The sequence below is a fragment of the Gymnogyps californianus genome, chromosome 1, assembly GCF_018139145.2.
Source record: "Gymnogyps californianus isolate 813 chromosome 1, ASM1813914v2, whole genome shotgun sequence".
Lineage (NCBI taxonomy): Eukaryota > Metazoa > Chordata > Aves > Accipitriformes > Cathartidae > Gymnogyps > Gymnogyps californianus.
This window is the reverse complement of record NC_059471.1, coordinates 140,937,244-140,956,341: the sequence shown is the minus strand read 5'-3', so window position 1 is coordinate 140,956,341 and position 19,098 is coordinate 140,937,244. Positions and strand designations below refer to the sequence as shown.

Sequence of the window (19,098 nt, the reverse complement as noted above, 5' to 3'; positions counted from 1 at the left end):
CAGGTCCCTTCCTATAAATCAGTACTTGGCTGTGGTGAGGGCAGAAATAAAGCAAAGGACTAGCAAAACCAAGGCTGTCCTGTGACCAGCCTCAGTAAACGACAGGCAGAAACTGTCCTTGAGAGTGCCTTTATCTCCAGAGGTTGCAGAGAGTCAGTGGGATGGAGGGGGAAGGGTGTAAATACTGCCTGTTTGGTTTCATACTTTCTTTATTCTCTTTATTCTTTTGTTTTCTGATGACAAAGAAGCTTTATGTGGATATTGTAGCAAAGGAATTGATGAGTCATAAGGTTTGCAACTTCATTTCCCCCTCTGCTCTTTTCATTTTTTTCCCTGATAGTCACATCTCTCTCCTTTTCCGCCTTGCCCCTCCTCTGCTGGTGCAGCAGAACGTGCTGTGCCTTTAAGAAGTGTGGTTTTTCAGAAGACTAATTCCTGAGCTTTGGCATGTGTTGAGGCATGCCCTAAGTTTTGTGGTGTAGTTTATGAAAAACTAAAGTGCATTTGTCTAGGGAGGTTTTTAACGCCTTTCTGCCATAGATAAACTTTATCTCTTTGTTCTTTGCTTGCAGAGCGTACACCATTCAGCATTTCCATAAGGATTTCTGCTCTCTTCTCAAAAAGAGGAGGGGAGATAAAGTGAAGTAGTGGGCTTCCCCCCCCCCCCCCAATTAAAATTTATCTGTATTGAGTTGTTTTTTACATGGCAAAGCTCTGGTGAATAAAGCTGAGATAGCAAATTCTCTTGCTGATTATATCCTCCCACTGGCACCAATATCACTGCAGTGTTAACCTGTCATTGCAGTAGCAGAACGGTGTAGCTGAAGACACATTGACCCGTAGCAGTCACAGCACTGGCAGCTCTATTATGAATTTCATATATTGTGAATTTCTTAATGTTCCCGTTCATGAACATTACTTTTTGCTTCCTTTCCCTTCTTATCATGGTCAAAAAGAAACTTGTAAGAAGACAAATACGATTGTACTGTAAAAATTAACATAGCATTACATAAATAAAATGTAGGGTTTTTTTCTTTTTTTTTTTTTTCCTAGCAAATCTCATTCTGTTGAAACCAAGTGTATGCTTGGGGAGATCTGCCTGGATTTTTTTTTAACATTTGCTAGGGGCAGCAATGCAATCTTTAAACCACAGCTCCCTGCGAGAACGTTGCAGGCGTTACAGGCATACCAGGAGGTAACTACAGAGTTACCTTTGGTGATTATTTTAAAAGCCATGTTTGCTACAAGGTCCTGGATCTGTATGCTAACGTCGTCTTGTAATAACAGCATAAATCCTCTTGGGCTGTCAGCGTATATTCATGTACCTGTATGTTGTTTTAGGCCTCAAGATAGCAAGTAAGTCCAGGTGAGCAGAATTTCCCTATGTCTCTGGCACCGTGGCGGCTCTGGGACTTACCATGCAGTCACCCGCAGGATGTGGGCCCCACAGATGAAAGAACAGTTTCTAGTAGAGACAGGCCTGTTTTTATGAGGAGAGATGTTGGAGGGGAAGGGAGCGAGCAGGAGCTAGGGCTGGATGTGCCTTCCACACTGAGGTGGTTGTGTGGCTTTGATTAAATCACTTAACCTTTGAGCTGCAGGTTTCGTGTGAGTGAAATAGCGGTATTAGCATGGTCTACAGCATGCTGGGATTAAATGAATTAACGTAACAGTACTTTACAGTCTCAGCTCTATAAATGTGCTGAGTGCAGTTGTTCTATTTAAGAAGCTTGTAGTGCTCGTTATTGAGCCTACAGGAGGGCCCCTGCCAATCCCCCATCCTCCCCTCCCTCCCAATTAGTCCGGTCAGTGCTCTTATCCCTCTCCATGACCAATAGCGAGCAATCTCTGCCGCTTAGCCTCTCAGTCTTGAAGCAGTGCTGTATTGCGACAACTCTCTTCACAAGTGGCTGCAGAGGAACGGCTGCACCACAAGCCCTGGCGAGGAGCTCTCTCTTCTGCATCTCCCTCCGGTCGCCTGGGCCCAAGGAGTCCCCGGCTACCCAGTCCCTGCAGCATCCCCTCGATACTGTGCTGGAACGGGAAGTAGAGGTCTTGGGATCTCTTGACGTCTCTGCCACCTGCTCACGGGGTGGCCTGGGCAAGTCACATCACCTTTCTCTTCTTCACTCTTAACGCTGAAGTGCGGATCGTATCTTTTACCTTCATACCCAAGAGCTGCTCAGGCTGAATTAATGAATGCCATGAAGTCAAGAATGTCCGTGGACGCACAGCACAATGTAAATGTGAAGTATTACTGTCTAATTATGGGTGGAGGTAACCCTTGTTAAAAATGATTTATTTTATCATAAATCAACATTTGATCAGGTGGAATCGTAGGAAGGAGGAAGAAGTGTAGAGAAAGCCTGTCCTGTGTTACCTCAATCCGAAATTTTTCAGGAAACTGGAACGCTGCCTCTCCCATGTGTTTTGTGCATGCGTCGACTCTGAATCTAGTTCTGGTTAGTGAGATTGATGGGGTGGCATAAAACCAGTCTGACTTCTATAGGTGTAATATTTCAACATACAGCCAGAAAGAGGTCCTTTTTTTTTTTTTTTTTCCTTCTCCTGGGATTTGGCATTTTATGAGGAAGCAAAGTACTGCTTTTTGCAGTGTTGTCTGGCGTATCCAAGGTTGACACAGCAGCTCCTTGGGTTCAGTCAATTAGCTAGTTGAGGATTTCAGGAAAAAAAGCAGATGAAACGTTATTGTGTAGCTGCTGACGTACTGGCATCGTCAGGGTACAGTTTATAAAGTCTCCGGTGCTGCCGAGGGATCAAAGAGTTAAAAATTCCAAGGGTTTAATCCAGTATAATAACATTTTGCAAGGCCTATCAAATTCACAGCAAGTGAGAAGCAGAAAAGCAACTGAGCTAGGTGGAAAATGAAATTAGATGGAATTATATTGCCACAGGTTTATCTAACTAGTTGTTTCACTTAACAAGGTAGACACACGTTTATCTGAGCCCTCAGCAGAAGCTCAGACCGAGTTGTGCTACCCTGCTCTCCTGGGCTGTATTATCCGCAGAAATGGAGTGCCTGTCATCCGATGTGAACAAAGCAGTGTTCTGCTATCTATTTTTGGTCACTGATTTGTATGCTGTAGAAGCCATCTCATTCCTTAGAATACAGCCATATATTGTTGTGTTTGTTTTCCTTTTGCTGCTGTGTACATAGTGGATTGTTGTTCATTTGTTTGAAGGATTTAAACATCTGGAAGAGACCGGGGATAGCGATGTCTTTGTACATAGGTTAGATGTGGAGTTGCAGGTCCCTTCCAAAGTGAAACATGATGTGCCATCTACTGTGATGCTCATTTGTATACTTGAGGGTTTTGGTGTGGGAAGGACAATCAATGTAATGCTAATCCAAGCAGTTGGATAAAACTGCTACTGCTAAAACTATCACAAGGTAAAAATGGATTTATTTCCCTAGGTAGTTCTGCAACTGGTTCCCACAGAGGTAATACCAAATACAAATTTTGGAAGTAAATATTTATGTGCAATAAGCTCCACTGAGAGTTTGGGTGAGTAGTGAGAGGAATCAGTTTTTACTAAAATATGTCAGTAAATGATGCACATAGGGCAGATCTCGCTGTGAGAAATCCAGTTCTCCTGTAGCGTAAGCTTTGCCGTATTATTTGGACACAAACAAGTCCAATTATAGCCCGAATCTAGACAATAGGTTATCACAGGTGAAAACAGTAAGTAGAAAGTGGGGGAAAAAAGAAAGGATAAGTTCTGCTATATTGCAGCCCCCTTCCAGTGAATGGAAGGTTACTCTGCAAGGAGCCCTCGTGGCTTTTACCAAACTATTGGCAGACCAATGCTGTAGCAACAGAAGAGCAGTTCTTACGCTCTGGCTCAGTCTATTGCAAACAATTTCTTTTCTGAGAAAGCTAATCACTGTTTTGTTACATTACTTCCCAGCAGATGAGCCAGGCACTCCTGAATTTAAAACGGAACCGCAAGTGAGTGACAGCGAGCTAAGCATGGGCTGGAGTCTTGTAGCAGCATATCCTTCAGCTCCAGTGCTGCAGTCAGAGAGAGAAAGAAGATTTTTCCTTTGAAGATAAGACATCTGGGGCTTTTGTAGAAACTAAGTATGCCCCGAGTTGTGCAGCTGTTATCTTGATTTAAAAAAAAAAAAAAAGGCCGAGAAAGACAAAGCATCTGGCTCTTCTATGCACCACCAAAAATTCCTCAAAATGCTAAAACCCAAACCAGCACTTTTCATTCTGCAGTTGTGTTGCTTGCGAATACTTTCCGTCTTGTGGCTTATGTGACACTTTCAGCCGAAGCAGCCTCCTGGGCGAGCCGTGAGGCTGTGCTGTGTGTGTACGGGAGAGAGGGAGTGCGGGAGTGTGAGTATGTATACGTATGAGCGAGGGAGCGAGAGCGCCTGTGTGCAGTGTCGTAACGTGGCAGGGCACAGGCAGTTATGAAACTTTCCAATAAAGTCTCAGTGCGTCAGTATTGGTTGCTTGGGGTTTTTTTTTTTTTTTTTCTGTCCGTTGCCCTCCAGTTTCATTTCCATTTACGAGTGCAGAGAGAGAGAGAGAGAGGGAGAGGTTGAGAAATGCTAGCAGACCCCCCCAAGCTGCCGGAGGAGCCCAGCAGTTCCCACGACAGGTGGAGCACGCTGCCACGGTGCTGAGCGAGATTCCTGGGTCGTGGTGCCCAGGGACAGGGGGAGGGGAAGCCCTCGCACTTGGGGCAGCTGCGGTTGCAAGGGGCCCCTTCAAAGTGCTGCAGCAGCAGCCAGAAGTTTCACTTTGATTTTTTGAAAGGACTGGAGAAATTATTAACCACAGTTGATGACGTCAGAGTTGATCTGATTAAAGGTTTGTTTTCTTGCTGGCAGAGGTGTGCTCCGTAGAGACTGGTTCTCTCTTCTTTTTTTTTTAAGTTTCTTTTTTGAACAGCAAACGGAGGGAACTGCTCGCATTGCTGCTGCTGCTGCCGCTGCTGCTGCTCCAGCTGCGTGTGTGTGTGTGTAAACAGGATGGTGTATCTGTAGCTGCCACGCGCAAACACACATTTGACCATGAGGACTCTTCGCAGGTTGAAGTTCATGAGTTCGCCCAGCCTCAGTGATCTGGGCAAGAGAGAGCAGGCAGCCTTGGATGAGCGGGGGACCCAACAGCGACGGGCCTGCTCCAACGCTACCTGGAACAGGTAAGGTCTCGCATGATGTGCCGACTCCCCTGCAGCCTCTCCACGCTCCCGCGGCCGTGATTAACGTGCGGGCAGCCGCTCCACCGGCTTGCAGGCTAGGCTGCCTTGCTCCCAGCTCGGCAAGGTTACAGTACGTCGGGCTTCTGCGTTAGTGTGTTACACGTACCGGAGTTCGCGTTCAAGTAAAAGACGGGAGCGGCTTTTTTCCCCGTTGTTGTTAACCTTTCTCTGAAGGCTGATAGCAAAGAGCCTTTCCTGCAGATGGCTCAGCCTGCTCTTCCTTGTGACGGACAAGGGTCCAGCTACAAATATGTCTTTGTGTCTACTAGATATTCTCATTTGAGGTTGATTTGGTTTATTTTAGTTTAAAAAAATTTACATATACGCAGCTATTACAATACATTATTTTTATCTGCGTAACTGTATATATTGCTGGTTGTTGATATAGATATGACAAAGTCTACTCAATTTACTCATATTAATACAAATATGTCTGTGCGTGTGTGTATGTGCACACGCAAGCACATGCACTTTGGACAGGGAAAAATCAGCCCTGATTGTTTCCTTTATTGTGTTTATGCATTTGAATTTTATTAGTTTGACAAAAAAACCCATGCAAACATTTTGTTGTGAATGTATCAGCACGGATGTTCAGAAAGCATCTTAATGACCGTTTTGGTGACACTCTTAAAGATGAGTCTAAGTCTCTTAAGTCTAGGAATTGTATTCTTACGTTCTTTTTGAAAATGAAATGTCATCTTCTGGGCCACAGCTTGGAAAGCGTAATTCATAATGTATGGCGGTACAGCTGTAGGAATAAAAATACCAGTGACCTATAGACATATTTGTTAAAGGTATTTCAGTTTTGAGAAAAAAAAAATAATTATAAAATATCACATCTTCTGTCCCTCTCACCACTCGATTTGTGGTTTCATGTCTGCATTATGAATTAGTTGTTGAACGCCAGCAGCACACCAAGCACTGAAACTGTACTGGTCACAGAAGAAACCGAGTTTCTGCTCAAATATCATGCTATTTATATGACCCAGAGTTGCACCCAAGGTCTGGGTGGTGGTGCTAATTAAAGGCTAGATTGGGCCACCTTGGCTTGTGCCAGTTGGGACTTCACTTGGCCAGTAGCCCCATGGGAAGCAGCAGGGAGTAAGATACTCCATGGTGTGAACCAAGGTGACAGCATATGGTCCCCAAAGCCTTTTTGTGATGGTGTGCTGACAGCTTTTGTTGGCAGGGATTAGCGTTTCCAGGTCTTGCTTGCGGAGAGGGAGCTGTGGAGGCGGATGTGAATGGAGAGCAGGTCAGGCAGCGGGATTGCTGGAAGGGGGAGAGCTCCAGGCTTAGGGGCTGCTGATATTCAAACCAGAGCGTTTTCCTAAGTGAGCCGGAGCAAGAGTTTGTTATTTTTAATTCGGACAGGACAGGTATAGCTCTGGCCAGAAGCGGTTGCCGATCTGTGAGCTAGACATCTGCACATTTCAGCCAAACGATTGGACAACTGTCCCTGGAATAGGTGTCCATGAGCCATCCTGTCGCTGCTGTGCATGAACTCAGGCCTAACCGTGCTTTGCTGCTGCGGGTTGCCTTTTCCCTGTGCAGGGATCACCGGGCCGTCCCTGCCATTTGGTGGCATGTGCCTCCGAAACGCGTTGGGAGCGCTGGCAGGGCTGCTGTTGTGCGGTGGCAGGCTGGTGCTACCTGTGGTGGCAAGTCAAGTGGGCATCGCGTGCCTGCGCTAACAGCTGCCTAAAGCCATGGCAAGTGCTGCAGATTACGAGCCAGTTGCACTGCATGGGCAAAGGGAAGGTCCTTTATTTCTTATTTAATAGTGCAGGACTTTCTCCTGAGTGGAAGAGAGAGTGAGGGTAATTCTTCTTTCAAGCGCAAAAAGACTTGTATCCTCTCTGGAGCTTATCCTCAGGAAAGCCAGGGCTTAAATGATGTTGGATTAGCTGTATTAAGAAGTTATCCAGTGTAGCTTCTGCCTATCACCAGCACGTCCCCATCTTGGCATGTGTAACAGGGTCTGGTCTTGAGGAAGGCAGTGTTCAGCTCTTCTGGAGAGACCGTAACATCTATGTGGCAAACCGGGCATCTACACTTTGACTCACCAGAAGTCTCGGGTGGGTTTTGAAAATCTTGGGCTGTGGAAGGTTTTTTATTTTTCCCCTGCAAAATTAAAACACCCCAACAGAGGACTAGCATACTTTGGTTTATGGGAATATTTCTTCTTCCAAACAAAAGGATTGCCTGTGCTGTTTCATTCTGTGCAATATCGAGCGTAAGAGCTTGCTGATCAAGGAAGTTGAGATGCACCAGCAGAGCTCTTCCCTCTCACCAAGCCTGGCTGTTCTATATTTAAATGTCTGCTGGTTTCTTGCCTAATGTTAGCAGCTGTGCCTGGGTGTGGCATGTGTGTATCTGCTTTTGAAAGAGGCTTTGAACCAAGTTCATCAAAACCGATGCAGGGAAAGGTAAAGCACAACCCCATGGCAGGCCCTGCCCCACACGAGACTGCTGATCCCGCGCTGAAGGTCAGCCCTTTGAGGTGGAGCGAGGATGCTGCCTTGGCTCTGCCGGGGACCGCGCTGAAACGCTGCTAAGCTGGAGTTTTGCTAGCGGGGTCTTCCACAAGGTAGCAGCTCTGTCACTGCGGGCTTTTTCTGAGAAGGCTGTGCAGCTCCCCTTCTGCAGTTGGCTTGTGTGTGGCTGCAGCCTGGCTGCCCAGCAACAGCCCCTCTGCCACCTCCGCTCTGTTCAGACCAGTCTCAGCCCTCAGACTGTTTATACCAGAGGACGCCTGCTGCTTTCTGACACCAAGGGAGGGCAAACTGCAGGAGCCTAGTCGCAGGGTTCAGTGTGCAGGGGGCATGTAGCACTCAGTGCTAGCAAGGAAGGTCTCTTCCTCCCTGATAACTTTCCTTCGCTTCCAAACTAAAATGCTATAAAACTTCTCAACACTGTTAGATCAAAGACGAATTGGTGCCGAGCTGCTGTCTGCTACTATGCAAATTAGACTTTATATCACGGCTTTTTCTGAGCTTGTTTTCCCATGAACCCCAAAAGATCTGTACAGCAACACACCGGCAGTGCACGTTAACTAGCAACCAAAAGCAACATAGTGGAACAATACAGTTTCGTTACAGCTCACAGAATTTGCATTGGATTAAAATAGCTTAGATTTTTTCACTAGCATTGTCTTCAATTCCTTTTCTCCCCCCCTTTTCTGCTTCAGGCAAAAAATGAGGGCTGGATGCTGACTAAACCAATTGGACTGAGAAACCCAGGGGTTTTAATCTTGAGCTTGCAAGCCAGGGGGGGGCCCTCTCAGGGCAAATAAAACCCATCGTGAGGTTTTCATTCTGACTGAGCTAGCACAGACTGCCTAATCAGGAGCTGATACTGTCTGAGTGGTGCTGTGAGAAAGCCTCTAGTCAAAGACACTTAGATCCTCTTTGGTGTAAGAAATTGGGGAAGATTCACAGAGACATGAAGGAGTAGGAGATAGCAAAGAAAAGGCAAACAAAACACAGATGAGATGGCTGTGACATTAGTGAGATCAGCAGTAAATCCAAGGAGACATACGGAATCAGAAAGAGTTTTATGGTTTGGGCTAATTTTTACAGGGTTGTAATAAGCACAATAACTTGCTGTAAAGTAATTTTTACAGTCATGGGAACCATATTTCATCCTCTAATTAAAAATGAATGTTTTTCAGATCACAGGGAGGCTTTTCTAATGGAGAAAACATTCCAGACCAGCATATTTGTCTACAACTTCTAGTTGGAAATTTTCTTTCTTCCAATATTTAGTGTTTATTTACAAATATTTTGAAATATTTCTGCATGTCTGAGAATCACCTTCTTTTTCCTGACCCTTTATTTGGAGCCCTCTTTGGAGCATTTGGCCATGTACATGCACGGGGGGCAGTCAGAGTCGAGCTGTGGGGTGGGGAGGAGGGACAGGGGGGTGAAAGGGACTTCCCAGCTGGTCAAGCCACCACGGCACCATGGAGCACATGCCAGCCTTGACTACAGTAATAGAAAGTGGTGGTGGTGGTGGTGGAGAATTGCTGCTCCCCATAGCCCTCCAGACATATTTATACTTGCTTGAATACAGGTATAATTGGAAGCCAAAATCTCCTTACTCCTACACTCCGTAGAGATATTAACTCTTAGTAACACCTCAGGGAAGTCCCTTCACCTGTCTGTCTCAACTTCTTCATATGTAAGAGTAGTGTTTTTAGTTGGTGAAGTTGGTGAACTAATGCCTCTCAAACTCTTTGAAGGCGGAGTTTTGCAGACCAGCTTATTTTCACTTGTATGATCCAGTGCATAATTGCAGCCTACCCCTCTTTGCAGATTGCTTTACCTTGGGTAGGAATTTCAGAAACGTAGGTGAACTAGCAGCTGCAAGCTTATTTTGAAAGGGTCAAGGCCTCATGGAAAGCCTGTGGAGTTGCAGCTGGACTGAAGCTGTGCTGAAAATGGGCTCTTCCCAATTGGATTAAGCTAATTCAGAAAAATGAGGTTTTATTCTGGAGCGAGGGTGTCTTCAAGGAGGTTTTGATGCAAGTATATCAGGTTAATTATTGTTAATTAGCTATTTCCATAATTGTCCAAAGGAAATGAGCCCTAAGTCACTTAGTCCCTTTTGAAAATGAAAATGTTGCCTTTAACTACCTGGTACTCACAGGGTGTGATTATTCACACAGCATTGTTTTTGCTTATGGACTTCACCTGGAGCTCTGGAAAGGGGAGAATTTGCAAACACTAAATAAAAAAAGCCGTGATATTTTCATCCATGCTGTTTGCATATGAAGGTAGTGACTGCTTTAAAGAGCCAAAATTACCTGCATGCTGTGCATGAATGAAAACCTGGGCCGCTCTACCTGCTTTGCCAGGAAACGCCGAGCTGGGAGGGCCATGGCCGCGGTCGAAGCAAACAGAAGGTCAGGATTCAGACACAGACTTGCGAGCCCAACTTTGCAGTTGTTCCTCAACTCTGTGGACAAACTGATTCTGACCCGACAGAAAACAGTGTTTTAATCACAGTAGTTTTTCCTTCTTGGCTTCTTAAAAACGTCAATGAAAGAACAGGCGTGGGTGGTACTTCAGTGCTGGAGGGAGCCAGCCTCCCACCCACTGAAGGCAGTGGTGTCTGGGTGGACAACTAGCAACTTAAGGGAAATGTGTGTTTTGGTGGTATCGAGCTACATAGGCAGTGGCTTTTTATTATGCAAAAATCAGAACAATAAACCCCATCCTCCCCATCTTAGCACTCACACTGTTAGGCTGGTTGGGAGGCCGTCAGCGAGCATCCAACTTTGTGCTCTGGGGATTTACACCTTCCAGATCCCTTCGTGCTGAAGCAAACGGTGGGGAAAGTCTGCGCTGTGTATGCTGGAGCTGCTATTCCCCGCATTTGAGGCAGCTGAATAGCGAGTCCTAGAGCCGCCGCCTCCTCTGGAGGATTGGGCAAATCTAGAATGAGTAGTCTCTCCAAAGAGGTGAAGTTTCTTAGGCTGCTGGGTTGATTTTTGTTGCTGTGAGTGCCTTCTTGGTTGTAGGCAGTTTTCTTTTGGCAATCTGTGGCCACTGTGGGATCGATAAGTACAATACATTGCTGGAGCCATCTGACATTTTGTCTTCATTCTAAAGGCAAACCCCGCCAAAAAAAACTGGTCTCTGCAGTTTTCCGATCCTGATTTCCCCTCCTACAGCCAGCCTGCTCTAGCCATGCTTCTCTCTTCCCTGCCCACCCACTGACCCATGGGAAGCCTCCTCCCAGGCTTCTTTCTGCCCCATTGCTGGTCTCTCAAAATGTCTTCTTCTAGCTATAGTCTTCAGACCAAGAGTGACCCATAGCATATGTTTTTATGGAAAGGTGCCTGCACAATATATCTTAGTGCTTGGGCTCAGGTTAAATAATACTGCCGCAGCAATTTACCCCGATTCATACCAGTTGAGGAGCTGGCTAATGAATTGGTGTTGTGCTTTGAAGAAATGCCATAATCCTGTAACTCAGAGATTTGCCTTTTCTCACAGTGTGAGGGTGGCTCTAGCTTGTTTCAAAGGTGCACGGCTCAGGTGTACAGAGCTTCCAGGTCCCCCTTGTTCCAGCAGAAGATACTGGCAGGGGAGCATTAGAAATCGCTCATTTTCTTAAGCAGGAGAAAGTGCAGTGCTGCAGGAGTAGGAGGTTACATCTGCGCTTCTGTGGAAAATGTGTCTGTTGGTACAATACAGCAAACCAGAAGCATTTATAACCCTGGACATACAGTGTGAGGTCTGGTCTTGATTGGAGACTGGAACCTTATTCAGTACTGAGCATGGGCAATTCAGCAACTGGCCTTTTTTTGGGGCTCTTCTGGGCTCTTCTTTGTCTTCTCTGTGGTGCTGTGTTCTTGTGCAGACATTTACACACACAGCAACTACAGGGAAGGGGTCAGAGTAGTATCAGTGCATGAGTGCACCCATTATTAACTTTCATGTTGTAAAAGTGTTACAGAAGGGAGTTTACAAGGCATTTCCAGTTCAGGTTAACTATTAAAATATAAGTTTAATTACATACATTATTGACTTAAGCCTCAGTGGAGGCTGGTCGCAGGCACAGTGATCCACCCACCTCAGGCATCTTGCAGGACTTCTGTGTATAAGCAGCAGCTCAGATTTTCTTTACACCAAAAGGTTGTACCATGCTGACTAAATCCTTTTAAACAATCACTCATTATAGAAACCATAGCATTACTTTGATTTAAGCAAGGGTTGGGTTTGGTTTTTTCATTAGCTTAAGGTAACTAAGAAGATTTAAGCTAGCTTTTTATTATCCTGACACCAACTTATGCCACCGATAGCATCCCAGTTATTCCGACTCCTCTTTGTTGCCTCTTGAGCAAGTGTGGAGGGCCAGATTACAGTGGCGTTCCCACATCACCTGCGGCCTGGGACTGCATGCCTGCACCCTGCACGCAAGCGCTGCTGTCTGTGATGGGAAGGCAGGTAGTCAATGTAGCAGGGCCAAGACTTGTGTTCCAGACAAGTCAGTTGTCCCTCACGATAAGGGAGATCCCAGACAGATAAAAAGATCACCGCTAGGATGTTTTATGTAGGTGCAGTTCTACTACACAGGCAATAACTTAAATGCTCACAACCTGTCCCCCTCAGCTCTTGTTAAAAAAGCTTGCTCTCTTATTTCTTTGAGGAATAATAATGGACCTGTTAAGCTGGAAAGAGAAAACCTCCCCCTCGTTTAGAAAGGAGTGCCAGAGAGGAGAGAGAGCACGTTGGCTTTTAGGAGAGATATTTAGTCATTCTTCTCTGCAGAAGGCTGGCAGGGAACATTGCAAAGTTCATTTCCGAATCAGAAGAGCGTGTAAAGACTGCTTGTTTTATTCACTACATTAATCGTACTTCACATATTACTCATAATATTAAAATACCCAAGTCGCTTCACTGTATACCAGAGACATTTAGCTGCCAATTTTCAAATAATCGTAAATTGAGTGTGTCTGTTTGAGCCAGCCAAAATAAGCTGGGTTAGATCATGAGTGTATGTCTGTGCACGTGGGTGTAGGGGGGAAAGAGGGACCACCGTGGCAGGGGGAGTGCTTTAATGCCTTGGAAATGTCGTCAAAGGAGCAAAAGAGAGAAGAGGATAATGGTTCCTATTTTTATCTGCTTGTGCATTTCTCCACAGCGGGTCGTATCCTTCACCTGCCACTTTTAATTTCCTTTTTGCACGGATGAACGTGGCTGAGCTTTTCTAACAGCGCATCTCTTTGCTGTTCAGCGTTGTTGTGTGCCTGCATTTTGAATCTCTCAGTGAATAGTGTGGGGTTTACCTTCCAACCCAGTCCTCTGCTCCCAGCAAGTATTGAAAGGGGTTGTCTTACTGTGGACCTGGGAAGGTTTAATGAGGGTGCTTGAGGTCCCCAGGCACACTCCACTGCCACCTGTCATAGTGCCTGCAATGACATCCCCTTGCAGTGGGAGCAGCCACGTGTGGCTGGATCTGGCCCTGGAGCCAACACCAGGCCAGAGCTGACCAAGCTTGTCTGCCAGTAGGAATCAGACTTCCTCCCTCTGGAGACCTTACAAACAGATATCACCTTTAGCCCTTCTTCACAAGACAGGGCAACCCCAAATCTTGATACCTCCACGATGGGCAAATCTGGTCCTGGTTTTGCTTTCCAGAGCTCCAAAGCTGGTTGCTGCTCCATTGCACCAGACTCCAGTGCAGTGTGAGCAGGGGGAGGTCAACTGCAAAGCTCTGAAAAATGATATTGCAGAGTCACTGGTAAAACCAGATCCCCAGGAGGGATGTGCATGCTGTAGCTTCTTGTTCTTGGAAGATCTTTTCAGTAGATGTTCTAGGGGTGAGATTCACTTCGGTGGCTCCTAAATACACCTGAGCGTCCCTGAGGCTGGTTGTTGCTGTTCCTTGCTCCTGCTGAGTACAGGCTGGGATGTGGGATGCAGAATGAGAGACACCCAGGGAGATGGTGCAGAGCAGGAAGACTTATGCCCTGTGTTTTTTGTAATATGCCTTAAGATGTTGTCTCCCCTTCTCAGGCGCAACCTTGAATAGGAAGAGCCACATGCCAAAAATCTGTATTTTCCCTTTGCAGTTAGTAGGATTGTGAGGGAAGAAGAAAAAACCAGTGATAATGATGGCATGTAATACTGCTGTTGATAATCACACTCATTGCTTTTGTTATGATTTTCATAAATATATCTTAAAATGCCCTTTAGTGGTCAGTGTCGTCATCTTTATTTTACACATGGGGTAACTGAGTCAGACAGAAATGAAATAGCTTGCAGTCACTGCCAGCAGTGGGAATGGTCATTTCAGTAAAAGCAGTCATATTGGAAATCGAGTAGCAGTAGTACAAGCAGTGGAGCGGATAAAGGCTGCTTTCTTGTGTGTTAGCCTCAGGAAGCTAAGGCATCTGTGTGCATGTCAAATAAAGGCTCAGCTCACCCTGCCGTATGTTTTTGGTCACTAAAAGATGCTCCTTCTACCCCAGCTGAAACGTGAAAGACCTTCATGTTTTGGGGACTTCCATTCCATAGTTAAATGTGGTAGAAGTTGCCAAGCAGTTCCAGGAGTGGAGGAGTGGGGATGAGCTGACAGACGGAGGGACCGTGTGAGTCTTCTTTCCTTTTGGAGTCAAAGCTGTGAGGCTATAAAAGGGGGCACTGGGTTGAGGAAATGGAAGGAGACTTCTGCTCCCTTCTACTAATGCTGGAACAGGTTTGGTCTCACCTTTCACTGGCATTTCTTTACCTTTGTCCTCAGACCTAAGCTCAGTGATTAAGGCTGATGTGTCATCACACTAATTGTGTCAGGTGTATTTCAGGAGCATTTCAGAGCTTCATCTTGAAGCACATACTCATTTCAGTAACCCTTTGAGATGCAGTCTTGTTAAGTTCATGGGACTGGTAAGCATCCCTGCTAAGCATGGATTGGCAGGTAGCTGCAGTACCTGGCAGGTTTTTGTTATTCAGCATCCTAGAATTTACGGGGCTGGTGGCCATATGCCCCAGGGACGGACAGCATTGGGTATGTGACTTTCTGTTGAGCTAGAGAATTTTGTGGTCTCAATCCTGTCTTCAGTTGTGCCTGATTGCAGCAGAAAGTCACCACCTCTAAGCAACATCTGCTTGCAGAACAGTTACGAACAGCATTGAAAATGAAAAGGGAGCATTTTTGCAGGACAGATGGTTGGCCTATGCCGAGCACATTGCTGCCTCTCTTGCTGTCCGCCTTGGAAACTCTAGGCCTGTTGTTCTTTCAGCGCAGCCTTGGTTTTCCTTTAGCTGAAGCAAGAGTGTAAATCTTTGAGAAATAAGTAAGTGGTAATAGGAAATAGTCTTTGTAACCAGTTGCCCTTTTCCTATTGTTTCATTTTTGAAAATGAATGAGAAATTGGTTAAATTGACTTAAAATTCATAATTGTCCAGTGTTTTTTGTTGTTTTTTTTTTTTTAAAGAACAACTGTTCTTGAGATTACATTCTAGTAAAGGGATGCTGTATTTGTGGGTTAAACTTCAGGTATAGTGTGCAGCCTGGATAAATGCTGATTTGTTGATAATGAAATCAAGTAACTGTAGCTCAGACAAATGTATGCCAACAACGCTGGGAATATCATCACTGATCTCATAGTGAAGCTGTTAATTGTCTCTGTGGTGAGCCGTAGAGACAAAAATATACTTGAAAATACTTCAAATATACTTAATATATGAATATATTAAAAGTTATACTTAATATACTTAAAGTACCTTAAACATATAAGCCTAAGTTTTCTGAAATTAGTGATTTCAGATGTGCAACTGTTGAAGTTACCGAGTTGGAACAAATCAAAAAGAACTGATTTTCAAAGATGTCATCTATTTTCTAGGCAATAATGCCCTTTAAGGCATCTGGGATGGGGTACCAGAAGTCATCTGTGACCTTTGAAAAGGTCCTGCAGTGTCTAGGCAGAGATGTTAGGCTTATTGTGGAAGTGATACCCTTCTAAAATGTGATCAGGTGCTAATGACTCCTAATGTCCTCTTTCAGTATCCACAATGGAGTAATAGCGGTGTTCCAGCGTAAAGGTCTCCCAGACCATGAACTTTACAACCTCAATGAAGGAGTCAGGTAAGAGACTCGACTCTATGCAAGGTGTGTACAGTACTGTTTGCTAGCACTCGAATTTGAAAGCTTCTACAGCAGTATTATGGGTTTTTTTCCCAGTGGTAGTTTCAACCAATACAGTCAGTTGGGCCTTAGTGAATAGCTGATGCTGATGTGTCAACACCTTGCTGTGTAGGGAGAGCTGGGTTCCTCCTTCTGCAGAGGAGGTATTTAGCCGTGGGGAGGATGGATTATTTCAGAGTCTGTCTTGACGTACTGGATTGAAACTAAGGAAGGGAAAACCTGGACCCCTCTAGTAATGCAGCCCTATTCCACTGCGATGCTGCTGCCCTTTCCATAGGTGCCAGGCCTAGCTCTGAGGTGCTTCCCTTCCATCTGTGGAGGATGTAAAGCCTCCAAGCGCTCAGTGCAACATGGCAAGGAAAGATGTCCTGCCTGGTGGTCCCTTATATCTAGCTGTTTCTTCCGCAAAGGCTGAATATGCTGTAGATGTTATAAAGCTGTTTTGTCAGCACAATGACCTGAGTAATGCAGTTTAAGGTTCCTATTTCTTTCTCATACTGTGATGATACTGTTCACAACAGACTAAATATAGACCAGTGAGATGTATAATGGGAACTTTTTTCCCTGGGGGGAAAAAAAAGAGAAGGTGAAAATCCTACCATTCGAGTTATTTAAGTTATAGTTGCAAAGAAAAGTTTACCAAGAGACAAGCTGATATCTGGATTTACAGCACTTCACTTTTTACTACTTTTTCTAGCACTTATTATTACTTACTAAACCCTCTCTCACTGACAAGGGCAAGGTAGCAGATTTCTGTTTAGAAAATTGTCCCAACGCTTTGAAGAATAAACGGTGGAAAAGAAGCTGCACTTACAAAAGACAGACAGCTTATTACATTCCCTAGCTGTCTTCAGATAAGAGCCTTAGTGATTCCCTTTCCCTTACTGCTTATTCCCACTCTATCCAGGCATCAGAGTCTGACAAAATCCACAGAATATCCAGATATTCTGGGACTATCTGTCCCTGTCTGGTTCCCAGTCTGGGATAGGTGGCCCAGTCTGGTTCCTTTGATTGTGGGAATATCTTCAGAGAAGTCCAGGCGAATGACTTTTGGCGTGTGATCTCTCTTTTTCCCTCTCTCTCTGTCTTTTTGAAATTAAAAGAAACTTATTCTCCAGTTATTTCTTACTTCTCTGGGGAGAAAATGACATACAAAGAATAGCTTTTCTAGGATGGCTGTCAGTTAGCATGATCCATCAATCATTTTGAGTTAGTTATTGGGATAATGGTTGATCGTTATTACTGTAAGTGCAGTTAGGATTCTTCAGCTTTATCTGAATGACAAAAAATGGTAGTTCTGGGCTGAGATTTCCTGGACCAAGGCATTTGCCTCAGGATGCTTGTCTGTGGGTGAGGGACAGAAGAGGAAAAATTATCTGCTGATCTGACACAGACAAATATAATCTTGTATGAACCAACAGATAGATAGATAGATAGATAGATAGATAGATGGATGTTACTTGGTGAATTGTGCCCAGATTTTGCTTTCATTTACATGGGTATAAACCCTGCACCATGATGATGCTTGCTAGTATAGTTGTATTGAATTTATTGCAGCATCCCAGGCAGCTGAACAGGCGAGCTGACTACAAATAAACTGATGTTTTTTTCCATTTTATGGTGGGCTTTGCTGCCGCATGATAGGCCAATTTCTTTTTGTTAGGGTAAGGACAATGCTGCTTTGTTGTTATCTCGGCTGATTGCTCACTTCACGGAGAACACCTGGTGACTCATACCTGAGCTGATGGACAAAATATTGTGAAATCTAGACGGAGCTAGAAAGCTGCTGTCATAAATGAGGCATCAGCAGCGTAACTCTCCTGGGATGAGCGAGTGTTTGGCGAGATGCAGCATGGCTTTCGAGACTGGTTCTTGTCTACTGCTGCTTTGAGGTTCTTCCCTCTTGCCTCCGACTTGGCCTGAATAGCCTTCTAATTTATTGCCAAAAGCTGTCCATCCTCTCGTTGACAACTCTGAGTTTGTTTTTGTGAAGCTTCTCGTGTGTGTCCCGCTTGCTTCATTCATAGAAAAAAGCTAAGATGAGAAAACTGCGAGTGGGTGAAGAGGACACAACAGCCAAAAGATCTGTCTCTAGAGGAGAGCATGATAGTGGTATTTTTTTAAACATGCCTGTTCACGCGTCCAGCCACAGCCTCTTTCCAGAAGCTACTGCGCTCCTGCTGTGTGCTTCATTTCACTGCCGACCACAGTCAATAACGTTTTAGGGCCTCCTGACTATTTGCAACCAAAGCCCTTTTGCCTCACTTACTTAAATTCAGCTCAAAACCTAACTAAGAAATTATTTGACACATACCAAAATATCTGGCTTACTACTATTGTTACTTAATTTAAAATAACTTGCTTTGTGTTAATGTTCTTGTTGAATGCAAAAGTATGTGATTCATAAATATGATCTCAGAAGTGGAACAAGTGTTGTGGTGAGTTGACCCTGGCTGGACACCAGGTGCCCACCAAAGCCGCTCTGTCACTCCCCCTCCTCAGCTGGACAGGGGAGAGAAAATATAACGAAAGGCTCATGGGTTGAGATAAGGACAGGGAGATCACTCAGCAATTACCGTCACAGGCAAAACAGACTCGACTTGGGGAAAAAAATTAATTTGATTTATTACCAGTCAAATCAGAGTAGGATAATGAGAAATAAAACCAAACCTTAAAAACACCTTCCCCCCACCCCTCCCTTCTTCCCAGGCTTAACTTTACTGCCAAGTTCTCTACCTCCTCACCCCCAGCAGCACAGGGGGACAGGGAATGGGGGTTGCGGTCAGTTCATCGCACGTTGTCTCTGCCGCTCCTTCCTCCTCAGGAGGACGACTCCTCACACTCTTCCCCTGCTCCAGCATGGGGTCCCTCCCACGGGAGACAGTCCTCCACGAACTTCTCCAATGTGAGTCCTTCCCACAGGCTGCAGTTCTTCACAAACTGCTCCAGCGTGGGTCCCTTCCACAGGGTGCAGTCCTTTCAGGAACAGACTGCTCCAGCGTGGGTCCCCCACGGGGCCACAAGCCCTGCCAGCAAACCTGCTCCAGCGTGGGCTCCTCTCTCTCCATGGGTCCACAGGTCCTGCCAGGAGCCTGCTCCAGCACAGGCTTCCCACGCGGTCACAGCCTCCTTCGGGCATCCACCTGCTCTGGCATGGGGTTCTCCACGGGCTGCAGGTGGATACCTGCTCCACCGTGGACC

The 19,098-nt window shown here is 45.4% G+C and overlaps 1 protein-coding gene across 5 annotated transcripts in view; it reads left to right on the top strand.

Annotated features, from left to right (window-relative positions):
* PRR5 (proline rich 5) overlaps positions 1-19,098 on the top strand; it is a 94,250-nt gene that overhangs the window by 33,923 nt on the left and 41,229 nt on the right. For 2 of the 5 annotated variants that reach the window (XM_050914939.1, XM_050914938.1), the window contains exons 1-2: positions 4,977-5,178; positions 15,757-15,837. In XM_050914939.1, coding sequence (XP_050770896.1) covers positions 5,048-5,178; positions 15,757-15,837 — 212 coding nt within the window. In that variant the 5' untranslated portion in view covers positions 4,977-5,047. Of the gene's footprint in view, positions 1-4,976; positions 5,179-15,756; positions 15,838-19,098 lie in introns of those variants that run through there. The other 3 variants (XM_050914941.1, XM_050914942.1, XM_050914940.1) reach the window with 2 other exon arrangements.